The sequence below is a fragment of the Ascaphus truei genome, chromosome 3, assembly GCF_040206685.1.
Source record: "Ascaphus truei isolate aAscTru1 chromosome 3, aAscTru1.hap1, whole genome shotgun sequence".
NCBI lineage: Eukaryota > Metazoa > Chordata > Amphibia > Anura > Ascaphidae > Ascaphus > Ascaphus truei.
This window is the reverse complement of record NC_134485.1, coordinates 229,842,466-229,864,216: the sequence shown is the minus strand read 5'-3', so window position 1 is coordinate 229,864,216 and position 21,751 is coordinate 229,842,466. Positions and strand designations below refer to the sequence as shown.

The 21,751-nt window shown below is 42.6% G+C and overlaps 1 protein-coding gene across 16 annotated transcripts in view; it reads right to left on the bottom strand.

Moving 5' to 3' along the window:
• The window catches only part of DMD (dystrophin), a 2,761,517-nt gene that overhangs the window by 1,510,567 nt on the left and 1,229,199 nt on the right, over window positions 1-21,751 (bottom strand). For all 16 annotated transcript variants that reach the window (XM_075590265.1, XM_075590266.1, XM_075590270.1 and 13 more), the window contains 4 exons: window positions 18,625-18,770; window positions 4,061-4,273; window positions 1,964-2,077; window positions 1,128-1,283 (listed from right to left, as the gene is read on the bottom strand). In XM_075590265.1, the coding sequence (XP_075446380.1) occupies window positions 1,128-1,283; window positions 1,964-2,077; window positions 4,061-4,273; window positions 18,625-18,770 (629 nt within the window). The remainder of the gene's footprint in view (window positions 1-1,127; window positions 1,284-1,963; window positions 2,078-4,060; window positions 4,274-18,624; window positions 18,771-21,751) is intronic.

Here is a 21,751-nt window from a genome sequence, read left to right as displayed (position 1 = left end):
GAGAGAAGATCTGGACAGTGTAAGCCTCAAAGGAGGGAAAAGCAAGAGAGGGTGGAATAGGAAGGGTTCGGTAACGCCAGAGAGATTAGAGCAGGAGCCCCACGCCTCCACCCCTGCCATCAGGGCGCGGAGTGTGGGAGAAGGTAAGGCCACCATAGGAGAGGGCAGCTTCCAGAGCAGAGTCAGACTGAGTGAGCCAGGTCTCAGTTATAGCAAAGAGAAGCAGAGAGTGAGAGAGAAAGAAGTCATGTACAGAGAGGAACTTGTTAGAAAGGGAGCGAGCATTCCAAAGGGCACAGGAGAAAGAGAGAGAGGAGGGAGGGTGGCAGGGGATGGGTATGAGGTTGGAGGGGTTAACACCAGAAGGAGCAGAAGTTGCATGTGGGAGACGAGGACGAGAGCAAGTAGAAATAATACAGGGACCAGGATTGGGAGAGATATCCACAGAAGCAAGGAGGAGAAGCATGGATAGAAAGAGGATGTATGAGGATGATTTGTAGGGGTGTTTTTTAGTGCAGGGGATGTAGCTGTATGGTGTCAGAGGACGCAGGTAAGAAAGGAGTTCATGTGAACTGAGAAGTGGTGAAGAAAGGAGAGATGGAGATATATGAATAGAGTTTGAGACATACTGAGGCTGGTTAAAAGAAGTGCATAATTTGAGAAGAAGTGAAGTCACAGCAAATATAAATGGTAAAGGCAGTATCACAGCAGTAATGATGCAGTCTGGTATAGATGATATCCTCCTTTCCAGCATAGTTCAAATGCAGGAATCAGGGCCAGTTGGGGGTGTCCAATTCTTCCTCACTTCTTTTGAACTTCCTTTTAAACTTCAGTTGTTCAGTAATCATGCAACTTATAATGGGCCATTTGGATATGGGCTGCAAGCAGACTAGCTGTTCTGACTTGGTTTATATAGGCCTAAAAAGTCACCTGACAATGTGGCTCTGTCTGCTTAATTAGCACATCTGCGACACATTCAACAGATGGTTTTCTACACAGGGTGTTCCCTGCCTAGGTGGCAACACTTAATTTGATTAGGGGTAGACAGAAAACAGCATTCAAATATGGTTTTTACCTAGCATTGTCACTTGCATATAACTTGATTTCATATCATGTTAAATAAGTACCTGTTTGCATATATGATCCCATTGTTCATTTAGATTTTTCAGATCATCTTTTAGCTTGGTTGAATAATGTGGTTCCGCTTTACTGACCAATTTCTGTCCAACATCGTTAACACTGTTCAAACTGGGCTGTATCGTCTGAATATCATTTACCAAAGCCTGTAAATATACATTGCAGAGACATGACTATTGATGGTATTGTGGTATTTCAGGCATAGAAGCATAAGCATTCAGGCTTCTCATTAAATAACATACACATTTATGGCTTACTTGTATCACATTCATAAAATCGAATTTTAACACAATACATTATTCTCAATATACACTAACCAATCTTATTTGGTTGACTCAAACACATAGCTGTACTGTAAGACCTCTAAAAAGACCAGACATTCATGGTCCTTAAGGCTTGCTAGTGTCTTGTAACTTCAGTTATCAATTAAAAAAACCCATCATATTTACCCCACATTTGTTATTTTTTATTGGATAACACAGTACCACTCTTCACACACTAAACTAAAAAAAAATGATTGAAAGTTGCTTAAAGAATAACCCTAACATTGTTTCAATGGCTCACATGTACACATTTATTATGTGGGGCATGCTATATTGATGTTAAGCTGTTGCCAGCAATAATACCCAAAACAAATATAAATATTTATCAGCTAAAGAGAGAGCGAAATGAAATGCAGTGCCTCAAATTATAATATAGTTTGAAAGAATTTCAAGAGGTGTAAATGTCTACAATCACAGAACTGTTGCTTACAAACACATTACTATGGCATACATGGTTATATCCCAGGGATGCTACGATTTATATTGTTTTGATTTATACTTACATTACATTGTTCTAGTTGTTTTTCAAGAGCTTTAGAATCACCAAGGGCCGGCCATTCTTCATTAAGGAAAACATCCACTTCAGCCATCCATTTTTTTAGCGTTTTGATGTCATTCTAGTTGTAAAAAAATGTAAGAAAGTGTAAGGCTTTGTATATGTGTGACCACTAAACACATTTTGTTGGTCATCCCTAAGTATTTTTTCTTGTGTGTTTATGTAAAAATAGTTAGCAAATAAAACACGCATTTATTTATGGATGATATATTTATAAAATGTTGTGTTGCTTAGGCTCCTAAAACAGATGGTGTTGCCTTATGCTTCAAGAAAACAGTAACTTGATACTAAAAAAAAGTACATTGCATTGGTAAAATCTTTGTTTGAAATGTTGTGTACTTAAATTACACTTATGAGATTCTCACTTTATTGTCTGGTGTCCCCACTTCCACTGATATTGTTATGCATTTATTGTTCTAGTGTGTGCCATTGTGTGTCGGGTACAATACAAACATGAAAATGGAAAGTTAGGAAAAAACACATAACAAGCAATTAACTGGGAACAGAAATGTTTTTTCAGATTTTTATGATATAAAATGAGGAGATTCTATCTTCATTCTCATTTAAGAGACAGGCAACTTGTATGTTCGCACAATATAACGGTACTTTTATATCCAAAGCAATTTGGTATTATCTTGAACAAAAATAAGGGTATGTGCGCATTTGTTACGTTAGCAAGATTTTGCCTTTTAACATTTGATTTTTAAAAATATTAAGCTCATCATGACAGCATGCCATTGCTTTTTTCTGTTATCAATTCTGATCATATGTGGATTAAAAATATAGGTATTTCAGTTAGATAACATACACTAACACAGTAGAATAATACAATATAGCCAGCACAGCCCACTGATAAAGATGCCTCAGTAGGCTAAAACATGAATATGTGCTTGATGGTTATATCATGTATCTGCTTATTCTGATCATGTGATTATGTGCAGTATATTTCTCAGACAACTCTGAACCTTATGAGAAATTGAGTGTGACGTCTACAGTTCTACTGTATATTTGTATACACAACAAAACACACATGAGCTCACTACAGGTAAAATTTTAATGGAGTGACAAATAAACCTCACAATGATGTGTGGGCTGTGCTTGGTTTCTCAATATACTTATGCAAAAAAAAAGAAAAAAGCCTGAGAATACCCAAGGAGCACTCTAATAAACCTCCACATATAATCTTCTTAATACCAATTCAAATGTATTAATCCTTTAAATAATGAAAACATTTATATATTGCAGGACAAATGAGAAATGCATATTGTGACAGGGTGAAGGAACGTCACCAGCTCTATGCCTGGCAGATGTATGTGTAGGTATGCAGTGCAGCAGTGATGAGGTTAACTTTCAGCTGGGAAGCTCCTGACCATTACAGTGATCCCAGCTGCGTAATCAAGGTGTTTGAAAACCCCCAGGCTTCACGCACATGAGGGCTGGCTGGTCAAGAGATAGGACTGAAACGCTGAAATAGATTACTGCTAGAAGGTCTGTTTTTCCAAATGCATGTTTGATGAACTGTCTGGGTTTTTGTATGCTGAAAGGAAGCTTTTGTTTTGTACGCTGAAAATAAGCTATTTTGTTTTTTTGTATGCTGAAAAGAAGCTGTTTTGTTTTTGTGTGCTGTAATTTTAAGGCTCAATAAATAAGCCTTATCCAGAAACAATGCGTATGGTTGCATGTACCCTGCAACACATATCTATACCTTTAGAATAAAATGTATGCAATTACAATAGACAGTTTAATTAAAACCAGCAACAAGATGAAGTTGTGGATTTGCTAAGAGTAGCCACATGCAATACTGTCCATATGTCTAGAACATTTACTGGGACCACCAAGTGTTTATATAAGATGGTTTTTTTGGGGGGTTGCAGTTATGTAATATTATTATTTTTTGCAATGTATTATTAAAAGGATTATTACATTTGAATTTGTATTTAGAAGGTAAGTATTTGGAGGTTTATTAGAGTGCTCTTTCGATGTTCTTTTTTTTACATATTTGTACACACACACACACACACACACACACACACTTTATGCCCACCTGGAATTGTTTAAGCTTGCTTAGTAACTCTTCCAAATTTTGGCATTGCCCCACTAGTTGATTTGATAATTTCTTCCAACGGTTTTGGGCTAGCTCAATTTCTGACCAATATTTCTGTTTCACATCGGCAGTTGCTTTGCTGGATAACTCCTCTGCAGTTTTTCTGAGATAATTCATGTCAGTCTGATGCTCGTGCAGGGAACTTTGTAAGGCCTGATAGAGAGAAAAATGGGCAGAGTATCTTATGCAGCATTATCCAAACTTAACAAACAGGTTTTACTGCATTTAAAATGAAACATTTTTTTTGCAAACTATTACAGTAAATGGGCTATTTGAAATGCAGAGTTCTTCGCACATTATTATTACAAACCATTTCTAAAGAAAAAAAAAATCAATAAGAGCATGATTGTAATGTTGCAAGCTGTGATCAGCCAGGCAACAAATGTCACAGGTAAGTGCTGATATTGTATTGATGCTTCAACAAAATGTCATGTATTGGACACCAAACATAAAGCCAAACATTGTTTTTTAAATAATCAAACCACATAATATTACATATTGATTTTGTTTCAATGATTTGCAATTCTTTGTAAAAGCCACACGATGATTTTAAGCGAGCAAGTTGCAGCACCTTGTTTAGCAGCTGAACATGTTACTTCTAATGTTCCAAACTGTTCATTGTTTGTAACAATATCATAAAGACGGCAAGATTTCATAATTATTTTAGCATGTGCCTCAGTTTTGTACTTTGTCTTTGTGTGCTGTGGATGCCGATGTAAGGTCATGGCCAAGCCCCCCATGTCACACACATCATCGCAAACAGAAGTCCGCAAATCGCTCCAGAGACAGGTGCGTGCGACGTCATGCGCTCCGTCATGCGCATGCCTGCACTATGGACTTGGCCTACAGAAAACTGTGGCAGATGTCATGGTAACGCCCACCAGACTGCCTGCTCTACATTCAGGGACAGAGGTGTACTGCATATTATGTCCAGCGACTGAGACATACTCCTTGTTAGGCTTTTATCAACCACACATTACCAATCTTCAAAATATGAATATCTGTCAAAAGCAAAGTGCCATCTTCATGTGTCCACGATAAGGTGATGGAGTAGAAAAATAAATAAATAAATACATTGAACAACACATCACTCCTTATTTTATTTATTCATTTGCAAAACTACCTGTATGCTTCACCTTGTTTAAAAAAGCAATCCCGTCTCCCCAAGAAAAGCAATTAAGCCTACCTTATTTATGGGGGTTTGGTGAGCATGGATCTCTTTACTTCATTCGCACTTATAGGAGACCACTGGACTCAATGCTATTCACCTCTGGTATTCTCCCATTAACACCGGAGACTACAATCAATAACAAGAATGTCAAACCCCGTAAAGAGGTCTAAATGGCAATGAAGTTGCTGGAAGCCATGTTATTTTCCCTGACATGGGTGAGGTGAATACCCAGCTGTAAGACCAGGGTCTCTAAGGTCTTGGTCCCGCTGCGGCCGGTGGCGCACGCGGCCGTGGTCCACCAGCTGCTTGCCCCTGTTCTAGATGCCCCCGCTGGCTCCTTCCGGCATGGCTGACTGCGTGCTGTGACGCGTCAGCCAGCCGGAGCTACAAGGAGCATGTGGTTTTGGCGAGTGTCGCGTCATGTGACATCCCAGCAGCCAATCCGATTCCCCCCTATGCTCCGATCCCCCCCGTTCCGATTTCCCCCCATGTGTATTTGCCTGTGAGTGCCTGTGTGTGTGTGTGAGAGAGTGCCTGTGTGTGTCCTTTCCTCTGTGCCTAGCTTCAGAGTGTGATGGGCTCCCGGAGTAAGAGAGGGATCGACCGGGGGGGTAAGACAGCACGAGAGCCCCCCGCTCAAACCACGCCCCCCCGCTCCGGCCCCAGCTTCCTACAGCCCGCAGGTAGCGGTAAATTGCCTGGTAACGTGCTGCCTGCATGCAGTGCGGACACGCTGACTGAGGGAGCGGGGCCTTAGCCTAAGATGTAAGAGTTAAGCAATCTTTCATAAAATGTGTATATATATATATATATATATATATATATATATATATATATATATATATGTAACCCATGTCCCCCCTCCCCCCCCCAGACACAGATGGCTATCTAGGGTGTAGTGAGGCTGGCTATGTGTACTAAGAATGCCTTCATTCTTTAGTGGTGCAGCGCCTCCATTCTCTATAAGCCCCAGGGATGTGGGGTAGGACCCTTACAGAGAAGACCCTGGTCCCAGGGGGAATGCTCCTTAACTCACACACAGTCTCTGGGCAAAATATCAGCAAGGTCTTTATTGTCTGGCAACACGGTGAGGTAGGTCACTGCAGTTCATGCAAAGTCAACAGTTCATAGGAAGCAGTTCTCCCTAATGTACAGGCCTGTTCTCTCCTCTCCTTCCCTCCAAGTAGGCTTCCCAGCAGGATGGTCTGTGGGGGGCCTCAATACCCCTATGCCACCTCAGAGGGTATCCTCGGGGTGGGGATTGATTCTCCCCCTCACCCCCTTAGCTGGGTGAGGGGCATTGGTCCACTCTGCTGCTGCTCACTCTCCAAACTCATAGGTTGGTCTCCTTACTCTCTCTTCTGTACGTAGGACAGAACATCATTCCTCTCCTCCAACTCCCAGGACAGACAAGAACCAACTGTCACTGACAGGTACTGGCCACTAAATAGAGTCAGCCCTGCCCCTCATGATGTCAGCAGGACCTCCCCTCTGTCTAGGCCAGCACAGAGTCAGGGGGCCCGCCTCCATCACTCCAGCAGGGCTTGAAGGGGGGAAACCCATGGTTACTACTGGCGCCTGCCCTTACCAGGGCTTAATCCAGTAGGAGAAGGATAAGTAGCCCGCTCTTACATACAGGGGCTACATATATATATATATATATATATATATATATATATATATATATATATATATATATAAAAAGAAAATTGCTACTTTAAGGAAAAGGAGTCAAGTATAAAACAAAAAATAATTAAAAGAAAAAACATTTTATGTAACATATTTACAAGAAGGTGCGGCTCAGTGAGTAAAAACACTGACACTGAGTTTGAAGCAGGGGGACCTGGTTCAAGTCCCGGTGTCAGCTCCTTGTGACCTTGGGCAAGATACTTTATCTCCCTGTGACTCAGGCACCAAAAAAATAGATTGAAAGCTCTACGGGGCAGGGACCTGTGCCTTCAAAATGTATCTGTAAAGCGCTAGGTTAAACTAGCAGCGCTATACAAGAACATGCTATTATTATTATTATTATTATTATTATTATTTCCACCATACACCTAATCAGAAAATAGATTTGCCCTTTTTGAAATAACTGTGCTGTCCTATATGTAAGCACAGGATCACTGCTTTCTGCTGATTTGTTTTATGGTTATTCATTATGCAGTCTCTCTCTTTTTCAAGTAGCAGCAAACAATTTTTTGTAAATGAAATAAAGCAAACGCCTACTTGGAGGACACCCACTACTATTGTCTGATTTCCATTGTATCTAATTACAGTTGTGCAAGGATGGATAATACTCACAAATGTCACCCATGGTGTAGATCAGTTGCTATATATTAGTAAAGACTAAGGCTGAGTCCATAGAAAGACAGGCCGTGCTGAGGCGTGCAGACGCTCAGCGCTGAGCCCCTGCATCCTCAATGAGAATGCCTTGAGAGGGGGCTCGCGCGAGCGTCTGCAGGCGTGCTAAGGCTTTGGAGTTTTCAGCCGAGCGCCAAGCTGTTTTTCAGCGCGCTGTTGGCTGAAAACCTCCAATGAGAGCGGGGCTGCGTCAACGTCACGGCACCGTGACGTTGGCGCCGTGATGTCGACGTCAGTGCGTCGCGGGCGATTGGCCCAGCGACGTCACTGCCCCGCATCCCTTAGTCTCCCCCCACCTCCGATCGCGGATGCTGGCTCGCCTGTATGTGCATGGAATCGCACAGCTTCTGCAGGCGAGCCTCAGCGTCAGCACGGTGCAGCACGGCTCCCCCCCTCTATGGCCCGGGCCTAAAAGGTAGGCCCTTGCTACACAATACTCCTCATAAAATATTCAGTTCTTTCTCTAGGAAGTCTGGTGATCAAGCCCAGTGAGAACTGCATTAAATATTGCTAATGGCTGTATACAGTAAAGGAAGGTATCTTAAAGCCCCCTTTCTTTGAATAATAGAGAGAACTATGCCACAATTCTTTTGAGAATGTATTATTAGTAATTTATATTATAGTTAATTGGTACTCAGAGAGTATGTAAATCACTTAGCAAGAAGTGAGATGCAACAACGATGATGAAAGACAGACTTGTGAAACTGATCTAAGCAATAAGCAGTGTTGCAGGAAACAAGTACATTAACAGAGTGCTTCCCCCTGACCATAGGGCTAAAAGGATCAGGGGAACACTACTGTGTATACTTATGTTTTTATTTTATTTTTAGATTTAGTGTAATACAACTCTGGCTCATTTTCTCAAGCTATTGTTTTATGCTGACAACGTTTTATTTTGGTTGACCCCTGAGCCTCTGGATTGGGCAAACATATAATTTCTCTGCATTTTCTGTTTAATTTATTTTTATTGACAGTATTTAAATCAAGACAAACATTTGGATACATATTATGAATAAACATGTAGACATTATCCAAAATCCAAACAATTGAGGAATAAGGAAAGGTTTTTAAACTCTGTTTTATGTACTGTATTAAGGATGACAAATCAAAAAATATATATGTATAATACTGTATAATTTAAGTTATTCCCCGTATTTGTTTTGTGAGCAGATGTTTTTGACAATTAACTTTAAAAAATATGTACAGATCTGTATTTGCACACACATCCGGGCAGTTTGCGTCTTGTATCAACATCGAAAATCAATCCTAAACCTTCTCAATACATTTTGTTTTGCAACATTTTGATATTTTTACTATCCTTGTTTACTTTTGGCATTATTTCGTTTCGGTTTAGCTATTAATTTAAACCATCTGGGAGATCTACGTAGGGGGCAGGTGGACAGTGGTACACTATCAAAATGTCCCTCAGAGGACATTACTCCATCTACTGAGACTGCTGACGCTGAGGCTCCAACACAATCTCAACAAACACAAGAAAGCCCTAGCAACTCAAGAAATACCCTGCTACAGCTAAAGTAATGAGAGTGAAGTGCTCACTAGGTAATACTTAGTAGATTCTAAGCACTCAATAACTGATCATGATTTGTGAAATAATAAAAACTAATTTTAATGTCAGCAAAGGAATATAAAATATTGGGTATTAAAATCAGATAACACTTGTGCAGTGACTTTGATTGTTGTGTGAGTACTGTATAAGTGTTCTCGATTATACAGAAGTGTACTTGATGACTAAAATAAGTCTCCATATAGGGTTCTATAGATATAGAGAAGTTCTAGTTAGAGGCATAGAGGATAGGGGTTAATACACACACCTCTTTACTCCCTGTGTGAAATGCATTGTTAAATTTGGCTCCATTGTTTAATCACTCTGTGGAATTTCTCATAGTGTGTCTCTCAGTATTGTTCATGTGCACTCCTGCATCCACACTGATCTTGTAGGTTATATCAGTGCTGAGGTCAGGGGTGGTGCATAGATACAACACAGTAATGAGTATATCATTAAATTCAAATCCAAAAATTAAATAGCTGCTTCAAATGACAGCACACTCCTACATCTGCATCTAGTGAACTATATCAGCATGGATGTGAATAGAGAGGTGCACCTATAGGATCAAGAGAAATACTCTAAAGCACAAGAAATGTTCTCCACTCAATTCAGAGCCTCAGATCAAATTCAATCATCAGCACACTCCTGCATCTTAACTGATCATGTAAATCCTATCAGTGCGGATGTTAATGCAGAGGTGCATTCAAACAGCACAGTAGCTGGTTAGGATCAAAGTGAGGATCCAGTTATAGGTTTAATTGATGGCACGCTCCTGCATCCACGCTGATCGTGTTGATCAAATCAGTGCTGATGTCAATGGAGAAGTGCTTGAAAAAGCCTAAAATGATCTCTAGGTCGTGGACTGAAAATGAATGGGAAAAAACCCTCTTTCTTCAGAAAGGAGATCAGAGGATCGGTACAGGTTCCCGATATGGAGTGCTCTGCTCTCAATAGTATCCCCAGCTGCAAATTATGAACAGCTAATCCAGCAGACTATAAACCAATGAAAGTCTATCTATCTCAATGCCCTGGCTCATCCAGGCTTACTGTACAATTATGTCTGCAAGGACAGTGCGATCAAAAATATTGAAGGCGAGCACAACAGTTAAAATGGCACATGCTGTAGCAGAAGTTTAATGTAGAGGAGCCTCTTAGAGTATAAAAGAAGCAGCCATGAAACTAGAAACAGCTGCAGCACATACAAAGGTATAGTTGGAAGCCTAATTAGAGGCACTACATCAGGAAAAGGAAGCAGCTGCATCCCAGGCTCCGGCTGAAGTATTTGAAGCAGCTACAGGATTAGATGGCTAGGAGAACAAGTGTAGTCATGTACTGTAGTTGAAGAAGATTTTGCCCAGTGTACCAAAGACTAAGTAGAAAACCATACCAACATGTTCACCAGAATCCGACCAAGTTCACTCTAAATCACTGTTCAATGCTATCACTAGATGGTGGGCAGAGGAACATGCCCACCTACAGCATCCCCCAATTACCTTAACACTCACATACTGAAGCATCAAGCATAATGGACTTCACCAAGTATCTGGTTCACCCACAAACTGATCAACATAGGGCTTACCAAGTTTGACATTCCTCCTGAGAACTACAGAGCATGGAGATCCACATTGAGGAATACTGTAAGAAGTTTGGACATGACTGCAAATGAGGAATTTGATCTGTTGACCAATTAGTTTGGACATGAGTTCTCAGAATACATAAAGAGACGTTGTGGGTCAGTGAATGTGTATGAGGATTGGGTGCAGGCCCTGCCCCCTTCAAGCACCGGTTGCCTGATTGGCTCCTGCCTGATTCCTGCCTGCTGTGCAGCCATGCACCTGATTGGAGGGCCCTGCTATTTTGGTTCAGCCTCTTACCCCAGGAAGATGGCTGAGCATAAACCTTGTGACGTGTGCTAGTCACATTCACTGTTGCCTCACCTTATCCTGCATTGCCTTGTTCCCGTCTACTATCCTGCTTTCTACAATCCTCGACCTTGACTTCCCTAGGACTACTCTGCTCTCTCCAATTCTCGACCTCGGATTGCCTTCAACTATCCTACATTCTTCTACCCTGTCTCGGCTATCCATGACTACGAACCTACACACTGGATGCGATCTCACATCTCTAGGTCGTTGTTTTCTAATTCCAACCTCGGCCTCGTGGTTGTAAGGAATCGGGGAACACTTCCCACGCGGCGTGTTCCCTCCTTACCTACTGCTCCACAAACCTCTGCGCATCTTACAGAGCATGCGCACGTGAGAACTTTCGCCCATGGAGAACTTTCAATGTTTCTACGGAGCTTGGCTCTGCTCCCCGCTCGCAACGTGCGTCCACCACGCACACGTGACACACGTGCACCGCTCCCCAGCTGCGGGACAACCATCATTATCACACCCACCTGTCTCCTGCACCTTGCAACCTATCCCTGCCTCCGCATAGACCGCTCCTCCGCTCCACCCCCCTGTCTCATTGGTCACATCCCTTCATTTATGCTTAGCCGTTCCCTTCATTCTTTGGCTGAGCATAGTTCATGGTAGTCTTGTTTTTCCACGTCCCTGTTCATGCTGCGTTTGTGTTGTACCTTGCCTTACCTTGCTTTGTTGTCTGATCTCCTGTGTACCGACCCGGCTTGACTTAGGACCCTTCTCTGGATACCGACCCAGCTTGACTGCGGACCCTTCTCTGAATACTGACCCCGGCTTGCCTCTGACCTTCCATATATCTCCATCCCTGACCATGGCACTCGAACAAACTACTATCCTCCTGGCTCCTAACTTTGACCAGGGCACCCTGGACACCGACTACTCTCCTTGCTCCTTGCTCCGACCCCTGCAAGTTTCAAGACTAATCTATCTTCCCCAATCCTGACCCGGCGACCTTAACTATCCACTCTCCAGACGTGCCTCCGCTGCTGTGGGTGGCGCAGTATATTTATACCAGTGTCCCGCCTTGTTCGTGGTGAACCCAAGCGTTACAGTGGTCATGTCCGGTTTGTGGTACGCATCCGTTACAATGTGGATATTCCTGCAGTAGGACTCAAAATAGTATGTGAAAGGCTAGAGACGTGCTACAGCAACCCAGGGGTAATTGAGAATGCACTCTTAATAACATTTGAGAATTTTCCTAAAATCTCTAACAAAGACAGTAGAAATTTACGAGAGTTTAGAGATATGCTGTTGCAGCTTGAGTCCGCCAAAGCGAATATCCATCTACCAGGTCTCAGTTATCTAGATATCATTTGAGGAGTGAACCCCATAATAGAGAAACTGCCACATAGCTTGCAAGAGAAATTGATCTCATAAGGTTCAAGATACAAAGAGGAGAATCAAGTTGCCTTTACTCCTTTCTCAAACTTTCAAAGTTTATTCATGGCTTAGCTAAGACAAGAAACGATCCAAGCTTCACATTTGGTGCAATAAGTGTACCTGGTTCAAGCTAATGGAAGAAAGCGTGACCAGCCACAAAACATGATAGCCAAAGAACACCTATCTCTGTACATAAGACAGATGTGTCTTCTACAATGTGCACATCTTCTACCCCTTCCCTACAACCAGCAGGAAATTAGAGGACCCAGAGAGACAATGTCCTTTGCACAAGAAAGTCACCCCCTTAAGATGTGTTGTGGTTTTAGAGAGAAACGTCTAGAAGAATGTAAAAGCCTACTCAAAGATTAAGGAGTTTGCTTGCGATACTTCACTTCTACAAGTCTCCTGTCCAGTGACTTTAAAATAGCTATCAAGTGTACAGAGTTTTACAGCAAGAAACATGTAACATCTCTACTCCCAGAAACCTCTAATTCCATCCCTCCTAATGCTTCTATCCCTGTCTCAAAGCACCGTGGGGAGCACACTCTTAAAGACATTTGAGAATGTTTCTAAAATCTCTAACAAAGACCAATACAAATTTAGGAGAGCTTGGGGATCTGCTATTGGATCTTGAGTTCACCAAAGCTAGACATCAATTCCTCCTAAGGCTTCTATCCCTGTCTTATGTCATGGGGGGAGGAGGAGGATGAGGAAGAGAAAATGTCACCTCCTTTTATTCACATCCAAATACACTGAGATTTGAGAAGAAGTCTGCAATGCAGTACACCCAAAGGGTCAGCCTGATAAAGCAGCAAGGATGTATGTTATCCTATATGATCAAAGCAAGAAATAATTGGTCCTGTCAGAGTTCTATAATTTATTTGACATACAAAGTACACATCTCCCTACACACGCAGAACATGTGCAAGACTAATTTAGACAACATGGAGAAGAGCAAACTATTACATGGTAGGGACTGTAGGTGGCAGAACTAAGATAGCCCTCCCTACATACATACTGTAGAATGTAACCGAATGCTAGATAATAGGACATCATCCTCACCTGAAGTCCAAGTAGATCGCATCCCACCTTTAGACCAAGATACATAGATTATACTAATGCTCGGTAGAGACATTGTGAAGGTAAAAAAAGTTTGTAAGAAGTACAATGGTCCCCACAATGCTCGCTATGTTCAAAGACTCTATCTTAGATCGGTGATAGGAGGTAATGTCTGCATTGACAAAATGCATAAACCTGGCAATGTCAATACTCTTAATGCAAGAGTACTAGATAACAGATGTGCATCCCGATTTCAGCCATGTCCTAACCCCTTCTTCGTGAAAGAGAGAGCTGGCAGCAGAGAACAATCGAGTTATATTACCCAGACCAACTTGGAGATCTCCAAACTGGGAAAAGTGTAATGAGGATTTTGGATATACAGTATTCATGACAACAAGGGACGATGATGAACCTGCCCATTCAATAGAAAATAAACCGTTCCTGAAAATAATGGATAAAGAATTCTTCAAAGACAAATCAAGCAGCTGGGTGGCTCAACTTCCATTTCATATATGTAGACAGACTTCCTAACAACAAAGAACAGACCCTCAACCGATTTGCTTCACTACGTTGCACCCTGGAGAAGAATCCAGAGTCTAAGCATCACTTTGTGGCCTTCATAGTGAAAATACTAGACAACAGCTATGCAGAGCCAACTCCACCACTAAAGGAGGGAGAAGAATGTTAGTATATTCTGACTTTTGGTACAGAAACCAGATAAAATCAGAATTTATTTGACTCATGTGCTCCATTCTCTGAGCCTCCTAGAAGCGCTAATCCACTTCAAGAAGGAGCCTGTTGCAATAACCGCCAACATCTCATAGATATTCCACTGTTTCCTTCTTGAAGAAGACAACATAAATTATTTAAGATTCTGCACTGCAACAATGATATAAACGATGAGATTGTCGAGTGCAGAATGAGAGTGCATGTCATCGGTAATAGTCCATCAGCTGCTGTGGCTACCTATGGATTTAGAAGGACAGAAATGGAAGGGGAAAAGAAGTATGGTACAGATGCCAAGCAGCTAATAGAAAGAAATTTAAAAAATATATAAACGTCAAATCACTGCCTATTGTGACGCTTGTGCTCCCATGCGCAAGCCAAAAGAAGGAGGGGGACCTGATAGCTAAGTGGGGGAAAGCCGCAGGAGACACGAGATAGGAGAAGTTGCTGTGCAGCTGGGGAGCGATGCACGTAGTCATGTGAATGCGCCGCATGCAGGAGAATGCGCGCGCTCTCGGACACCACTGCGGGGGTGTGAGGTATGCCACTAGTGAGGAGCAAGGGAGAGGTAAAGTCCAGAGCACAAGGTAACAATAGAATTACTTCCTGTAGGAGTCCAGCCTCCTTAAAGGCATAGTGCCAGTAACAGAAAAGTGCAGCAATACTAAATACAAAGTAAGGGTTTTTAGTTGAATGCTTAGGCCAAAGTATTGTAAGCCTGCTACCACGTCAAGGTAAACCCTATTCAGCAGGTCCTACATTACCTGCCACGGAAAATTAACCTCAGTAAAGAAAGGAGGAATGTCCCAGTCGTCCGGTAATCCAAAGGAGGTGAGTAAAAGTCCCAGAGGAAGTCCAGGCAGGAACAGCATGTGATGGCAGGCACAAGAAGCATAGATTACTGGGGTAGCACTTTGCAGGACCCAGGGCAGGTTGCAACTGACTGTTATTTAAAGGGCAGCAGCAGCTGTTAGCAATGAGAGTCAGAGTGAGGCTTACTTCCAGTCAGGAGGAAGAGGGCAGGATTTGCCAGAAAGCAAGGTGGCGTAGCTTGCTTCAGAATGCTTGAAGTCACTTCCTGTAGAGAAGACAAGGCAGGGGCGGAGCAGAGACACGGCCTCTGCGGAAGCAGGGAAAAGTTCAGGACACAGAAAGACATCAGATAATCTTGACTCACAGATAGAGGGCGGTGATCAGAAATTCAACAGGTAAGGAGGGAACATGCCGCAGGGGGCATGTTCCCCAATTCGTCACACCTATTTATAAAAAGGCTATTGACGTTCTCAAAACAACAAGCAATTTCAGCTTATGTCAACCTGGTGCTCCACAAAATAGTTTCCAACAGTGCCAAGGTAATGAACATGTTTGTTTCAGATGACCATACAAAGGATCTGAAAGACTTAGACCCAGGTGTTAACACACCACCAATTCAACATAACCTTGGACTAAGATGGGACCTCAAGGTTGATACATTTACATACCATGTGTCAATTGATGAAAAACCATACACTGGACGTGGTTTCCTGTCTACTGTGAACAGCCTCTACTATCCTCTGTGGCCCTGGTGACCATACAAGGGGAATCTTTACTTAGAGAGTTTTCAGCAGAAATACGAGATTGGGATACCCCACTACCCGTTGAAAAGCGACAAGAATGGGCAATGTGGAAGGATCCATTAAAAGTTCTTTATTCCATGCACCTATGCCCTATCTCTATCACCGCAACACCGTTCTGGAGTGAAGGGCTTGAAAGAGAAAAAAAAGAACTGGAAACAGTGGTGCCCCGAAGCCTAGGACACTTTACACCAGGGATCAGTAAACCGACAGAACTGCAGAGTTGAACATAGGGAAATTTATTGGAAAACGTTTCCACAAATGTTCAAGTTCATAAAACACACACAAACTCACGCAACAGGGGTAACTTGGAGAAAAACCTAAAGTCCTAGTTTTGGGGACCTCTGTCCAGAAGCTTTCCACGATACGCATTCCCAACTTGCGCCGCTGTCCTCTGTAGTATGGGCAGCAGTGCCTTGCTCTCTGCTGTCTAACAGTTTTTGATTCCTCCGCCATTGCTTCACTCCAAACAGCTCTGGTCCAACACCGCACACAGACCGCATCAATACTGGATGCTCCAGATACCTGCAATGGGTCTCAGTTCCCTTCTGCTGTTTCTCTGTCAGCTCTTTCTTTACAGGGGTTCTGCCAGTCCCCTGTCAGCATCCAGCCTTCACCAAGAATATCCAGTCCAGAATGACTCTCTTGAGCCTGGGAAAAAGGCATATTTATAACCCTGTCTCAATCAGGGAGATGCCAGCTAGTCTGGGTAGGAATTATATTCCTGGTCTCTGCACATGGCCCTAGACCCGGTTGATGAGATTACTGGGGTGAAGATGGGCCAGGATAATGCTGTGACAATCCCCTTCCACAGACAAACCATAAGCCCCAGGTCTTACAGCTTTCTTGCAGAGCAAGTACACTATGCAGGAGATTGACCTCTGGTTCCTCAACAATGGGCCTAATCCCAAAAGTGTCCAGGCCTACAATAATAAAATCTGATGTGATTACAGCTCATTTTGCAAGAGAGAGTTAACCCTTACAGGTCCCCACTTTTGAATAGAGGTGTACATAACTTCAAATACTTTAAGAGGAACATATATAGGGCTGCTACAATAAACTGTACATACATAAATAACTACATCATATCATTGACCAGTAGGGGTAATGACGGGCTTAACCTTAATTTAAAAGTAACCAAATCAACCCCTACCATCACAACTAGTTCCTTGCATTTCACAATGTAGAGAATCAAAATTGCTTCTGTGGAGAGAAGTAAGTTTGGTGGTGACACCTGTCTGAAGGCTTTGGCCAAAGGTGGCTGGATGGTCGCCTATCGCTACAGACCCTGTGCGCAATAAACCGTTACCCAGGAGGTCCGCTGCATCCTTATGATGGTGGACGAGGATCTGTACTTCAGTCCAGGTCACTGGAGGGCAGAAGATGAGTAACCCATCTACTACAAGGGTGTGGGGCTCCCCAATACCATCCTCTCAAAGATTTGCGCTGTTTGAAAGAGAAAGAGCCAGCAACCTGCAATTCCTGCAGTCCTTCTTGGCAAAATACTACAGTATCGGCAGGGCATCCAGATGCAAAGGAGGCAGACAGTTCTGTAGGGAAGCAGATGCAGAAAGGCCAAGGTGACATTGTTAAAACAATTCCCAGCAGAGATGAGTCTGTAAGGTCGAGGTCAAAACAGCAAGACAGGGCACAGTAAAGACCTTGATCAGACCTTCAATGAGACAATCCTACATCTGTCTCATGAAGATAAGGACTAATGAACAATATAGTCAAAGTTGTCAATTATGTTATTTATACTGTTATGTTGTTTCACATACAATACCTTAAAAATTGTGATATCTTACAGATACTAGGTGGAGAGTATCCTGTATTCACAGTTAATTGTTTATATGCATCAATATGACTTCTATTTATTGATTTAGGTTATAGTTTACAATCTATTATTACGCCTGCTCCTAACACAAATCTTTGTAATCCAGTTACTGCAGCTTAGGTCTAGAGCTGAGCAGTATTCTGAGTTGTGAGCTTAGAGGTCAGGAGTTACCTGTGTATTCTCTGTTACTAATAGTGCATCTGCAGCATGTTTATTTTGCATCTGATCCTATCTGTTCATGTTTGACCTAGAAAAGCATTGTCTCTTCAGCGTACTTTGATTATTGCATATCAAGATTGCATGTCAATTCTGTAATAAATATTTTCATTAGTATATTCCATAATACATATTTTGCAATTCAGAAGAACACCATTTATTCATGCAAGAAGTAGAAGAGGAGTTTATTTGTATAGTCTCACATTTCTTCGTGGCGTGAGGACAGAATAGCAGAACTCAAGGCATTGAGGAAGCCCCAATATAAATCTCTGCCATATATCTTACATTGATATTTTACACACATTATTACAGATTTCTCTAGTTCTGGAGGGTGTTAAAAGGCATCACAAGTCGACAATGGGGGATCAGCAGGTAAAATTATTGGCAGCATTGATGTTGTTTCTTGGTTCTTTGTCTCTATGCAAAGGATGTTTGTTGCTACTTCCAATATGGTTTTCTAATACTGTATAGTAATTTGCATGGGTTTTGTCCCAAGCACGAACAACTGGTGCTTTAGGATTGTCAAACAAAAATAACATTACATCTGACATATATGTTGAGTCCAAAACAAGACCAAATATATTCCAAATACAGTACTACAGTAACTGAACTTAACAGCTCCATCTATTGAAAGTATGGTAATATTACATACCTTAAGCTCCCTGAGTCTATGTTCCATGATTTCACATTCAGTAACAGTGACCTGAGGTATAGCAAGTTTGGTTTCAGACTGCTGGATCCACACAAGGATAGTGCTCATTGTGTCCTTGTACAGTGTAGGAGGTAAACTGTCTAGAACTGAACAAAAACAAGAAAAACGTTTAATATATTTGCATTACATACAGTACTACTCATCTTAAGACTACGGCCCTGGTACTTTCTGAATCAACTGTATGCTATTCCAGGCTAAATCAAATGTATATGTGTATATGTATATAATTCATATAGAAATGCAAACAGTACTTGATAAACAAATGGTAGTTACAATGTCTGATTAAAGCAAATAAAAAAGAATTCTGACAATTAACATGTGTTAGGCTTGATTTGTACTTTGAGAACACAAAGAAAGAGACCATTTTAATATAAATACACCTTACTTTTATTTATTTTCCAAAAGCATGGTTTGTTTATCAAATTAAATAAATAATTGGGGTATTCATAAACCATAATACCACCACATTCCCACAGGAAGTCAGCACTGCCGGATATATTTAAAATGACTTGGTCGCTTTCTGACCTACAGTATGTTCATGACTTATGGGTTCCTTGCTCTGTTCCAGCACATACACACATTACAAACACACATGCATCCATTTGATTTAAGTAAAAAAAAAAAAAAAAAAAAATAGAGGGAAGAGGACATTTTTGCTTTTTTATATCATTTTATTTTTCTCAGCCCTCTTTCTTTCATATTCCCTTTTAATTGGGCTGCCTATAGTCCGGGCAGCCCAAGCAAAGCCTGTGGGCCAACGCTCTTGGGGGGCCCACTTTCACCCCCCCATCGGTGGCCCATCTCTCTTCAGACATGTGGGGGAGATGGTATTCGGCGGTGGGCCCCGTGGCATTAAACAGAAGATACGCCGGCAGAGGAATGAGCAGTTGTTACAGAGGTAGAGGTGGACGGCCGGGGAGGAGTGCGCTCTAGCAGCAGACACCGGAAGTAAGAAAGACTTCCGAATCAGACCGCTAGAGCGCGCTCCAACCCCGGCCATCCTGCTCTGCCTCTAACAACTGCTCATTCCTCTGTCAGCGTATCTTCTGTTTAACGCCAGGGGCCCACTGCCACATATCATCTTCCCCCCCATGAGGGGGAGAGGTGATGGTGGGGGGGGTGATTTGTTGATGAGGGGTAGAGGTGATGGGAGAGGTGATGGAGAGGGGAAGAGGGGAGGATGAGGGAGACGGATGAGGATGAGGGGAGAGGTGAGGATGAGGTAGAGTGAGGATGATGAGGGGGAGAGGTGAGGATAAAGGATAAGGTGATGGTGAGGGGGAGAGGTGATGATGAGGGGGAGAGATGGTGATGATGAGGGGGAGAGATGGTGATGATGAGGGGTAGAGATGGTGATGAGGGGGAGAGATGATGATGATGATGATGATGATGACAAGGGGGAAAGATGGTGATAATTAGGGGGAGAGCTGATGATGAGGATAAGGGGGAGAGATGATGAGGGGGAGAGATGATGAGGAGGGGGAGAGATGTGGAAGGATGATGATGAGGAGGGATGGGAACAGATGAGGAGGGATGATCAGAGAGAAGATGGGGAAGGAAGACATTTTTTTGTCAGTATTAATATTAATGGGGCCCTGAATTTTTTTTTGCCCAGAGGCCTGCGCATGTCTAGCTATGCCACTGGCTATGATCTTTAACTCCTGACTCGAAATTAAACTGGACTCTATCGGAGTTATTCATTAACCTAGGATAGTGTCAATTGGAGCACTATCACATGGAAACTCCCGCTGACTGGACGTTTCCGTGCGATAGTGCCATGATCAGAACGGTTACAGTGTGACTAACCCACTATGCCCCTATACAATCTGCTATGAGGTACACTGTGTACCTGTTCTCTTTCCATAAAATATGCACCAAATGTAGGGTTAATTTGATCAATAAGTCTAAAAATGATTTAAACTTTTTTATGTGAATGCAAACAGATTTTTATTTTCCTGTTTGGTCGTACAATTACGACATAATATTTCGCTATGCCTCTGAGCAACTAGTTTCTAATAAAATCATTTTACCTAAAATAAGTGCAAAGAAGGTTTTTATGCATACTTAATTTAGTATTGTACACTATCAAATGTGCACTGAAGTTTAAAAATGTTACTAGAAATATGCTGTTATATTTCTAGTCTCTATATACAGGTAAACCCCGTTATAGCGCGGTCCTCGGGGGCCACCCGATCCGACCGCGCTAGACCCGGGGTCGCGCTAATTAAAAAAAAAAATGGCCGCCGCGCGCCTGATCAGGAGGGAGGGAGTGAGGAGGGAAGGAAGGAAAGAAGAGGTGGCCGGAAGCCCTACACATCCCCTAGCAACGGCGAGTCCAGCCGCAACCTGCTCCTTACCTCCCACCACCGGCATCCATTTCCTCCCCCCCAGGTCCCCACACCTACTGGCCCTCCGCGGCATAGCATACATGGCCCTCCGAGTCCCAGCCTGCTCCACACTCACCCCCCACCTCCTCCCGACACCCCCTGTGAGTGCTGTGTGCTGTGAGAGTGTGCTGTGAGTGCTGTGTGCTGTGAGTGCTGTGTCCTGTGAGAGTGTGCTGTGAGTGCTGTGTGCTGTGAGAGCTGTGTGCTGTGAGCAGTGTGCAGTGAGAGTGTGTGCAGTGAGTGTGTGCAGTGATAGTGTGTGCAGTGAGAGTGTGTGCAGTGAGAGTGTGTGCAGTGAGAGTGTGTGCAGTGAGAGTGTGTGCAGTGTGTGCAGTGAGAGTGTGTGCAGTGAGAGTGTGTGCAGTGAGAGAGTGTGCAGTGAGAGATTGTGCAGTGTGTCTAGTGTGTGCAGTGTGTGCAGTGTGTGCAGTGTGTGCAGTGTGTGCAGTGTGTGCAGTGTGTGCAGTGTGTGCAGTGTGTCCAGTGTGTGCAGTGTGCAAAAAAAAATAATTATTTTTTTCAATTTCAATTTTTTTTTTTTTTAACTGGAGCCACGTGAAAACCGCGTTATAACCGATTTCGCGGTATAACGGGTTGCGCTATAACGGGGTTTACCTGTACTTGTCCACTTAGCACTATAGTCTCCTTGTCATATATAAATATGCACCTGTTGTTATTTT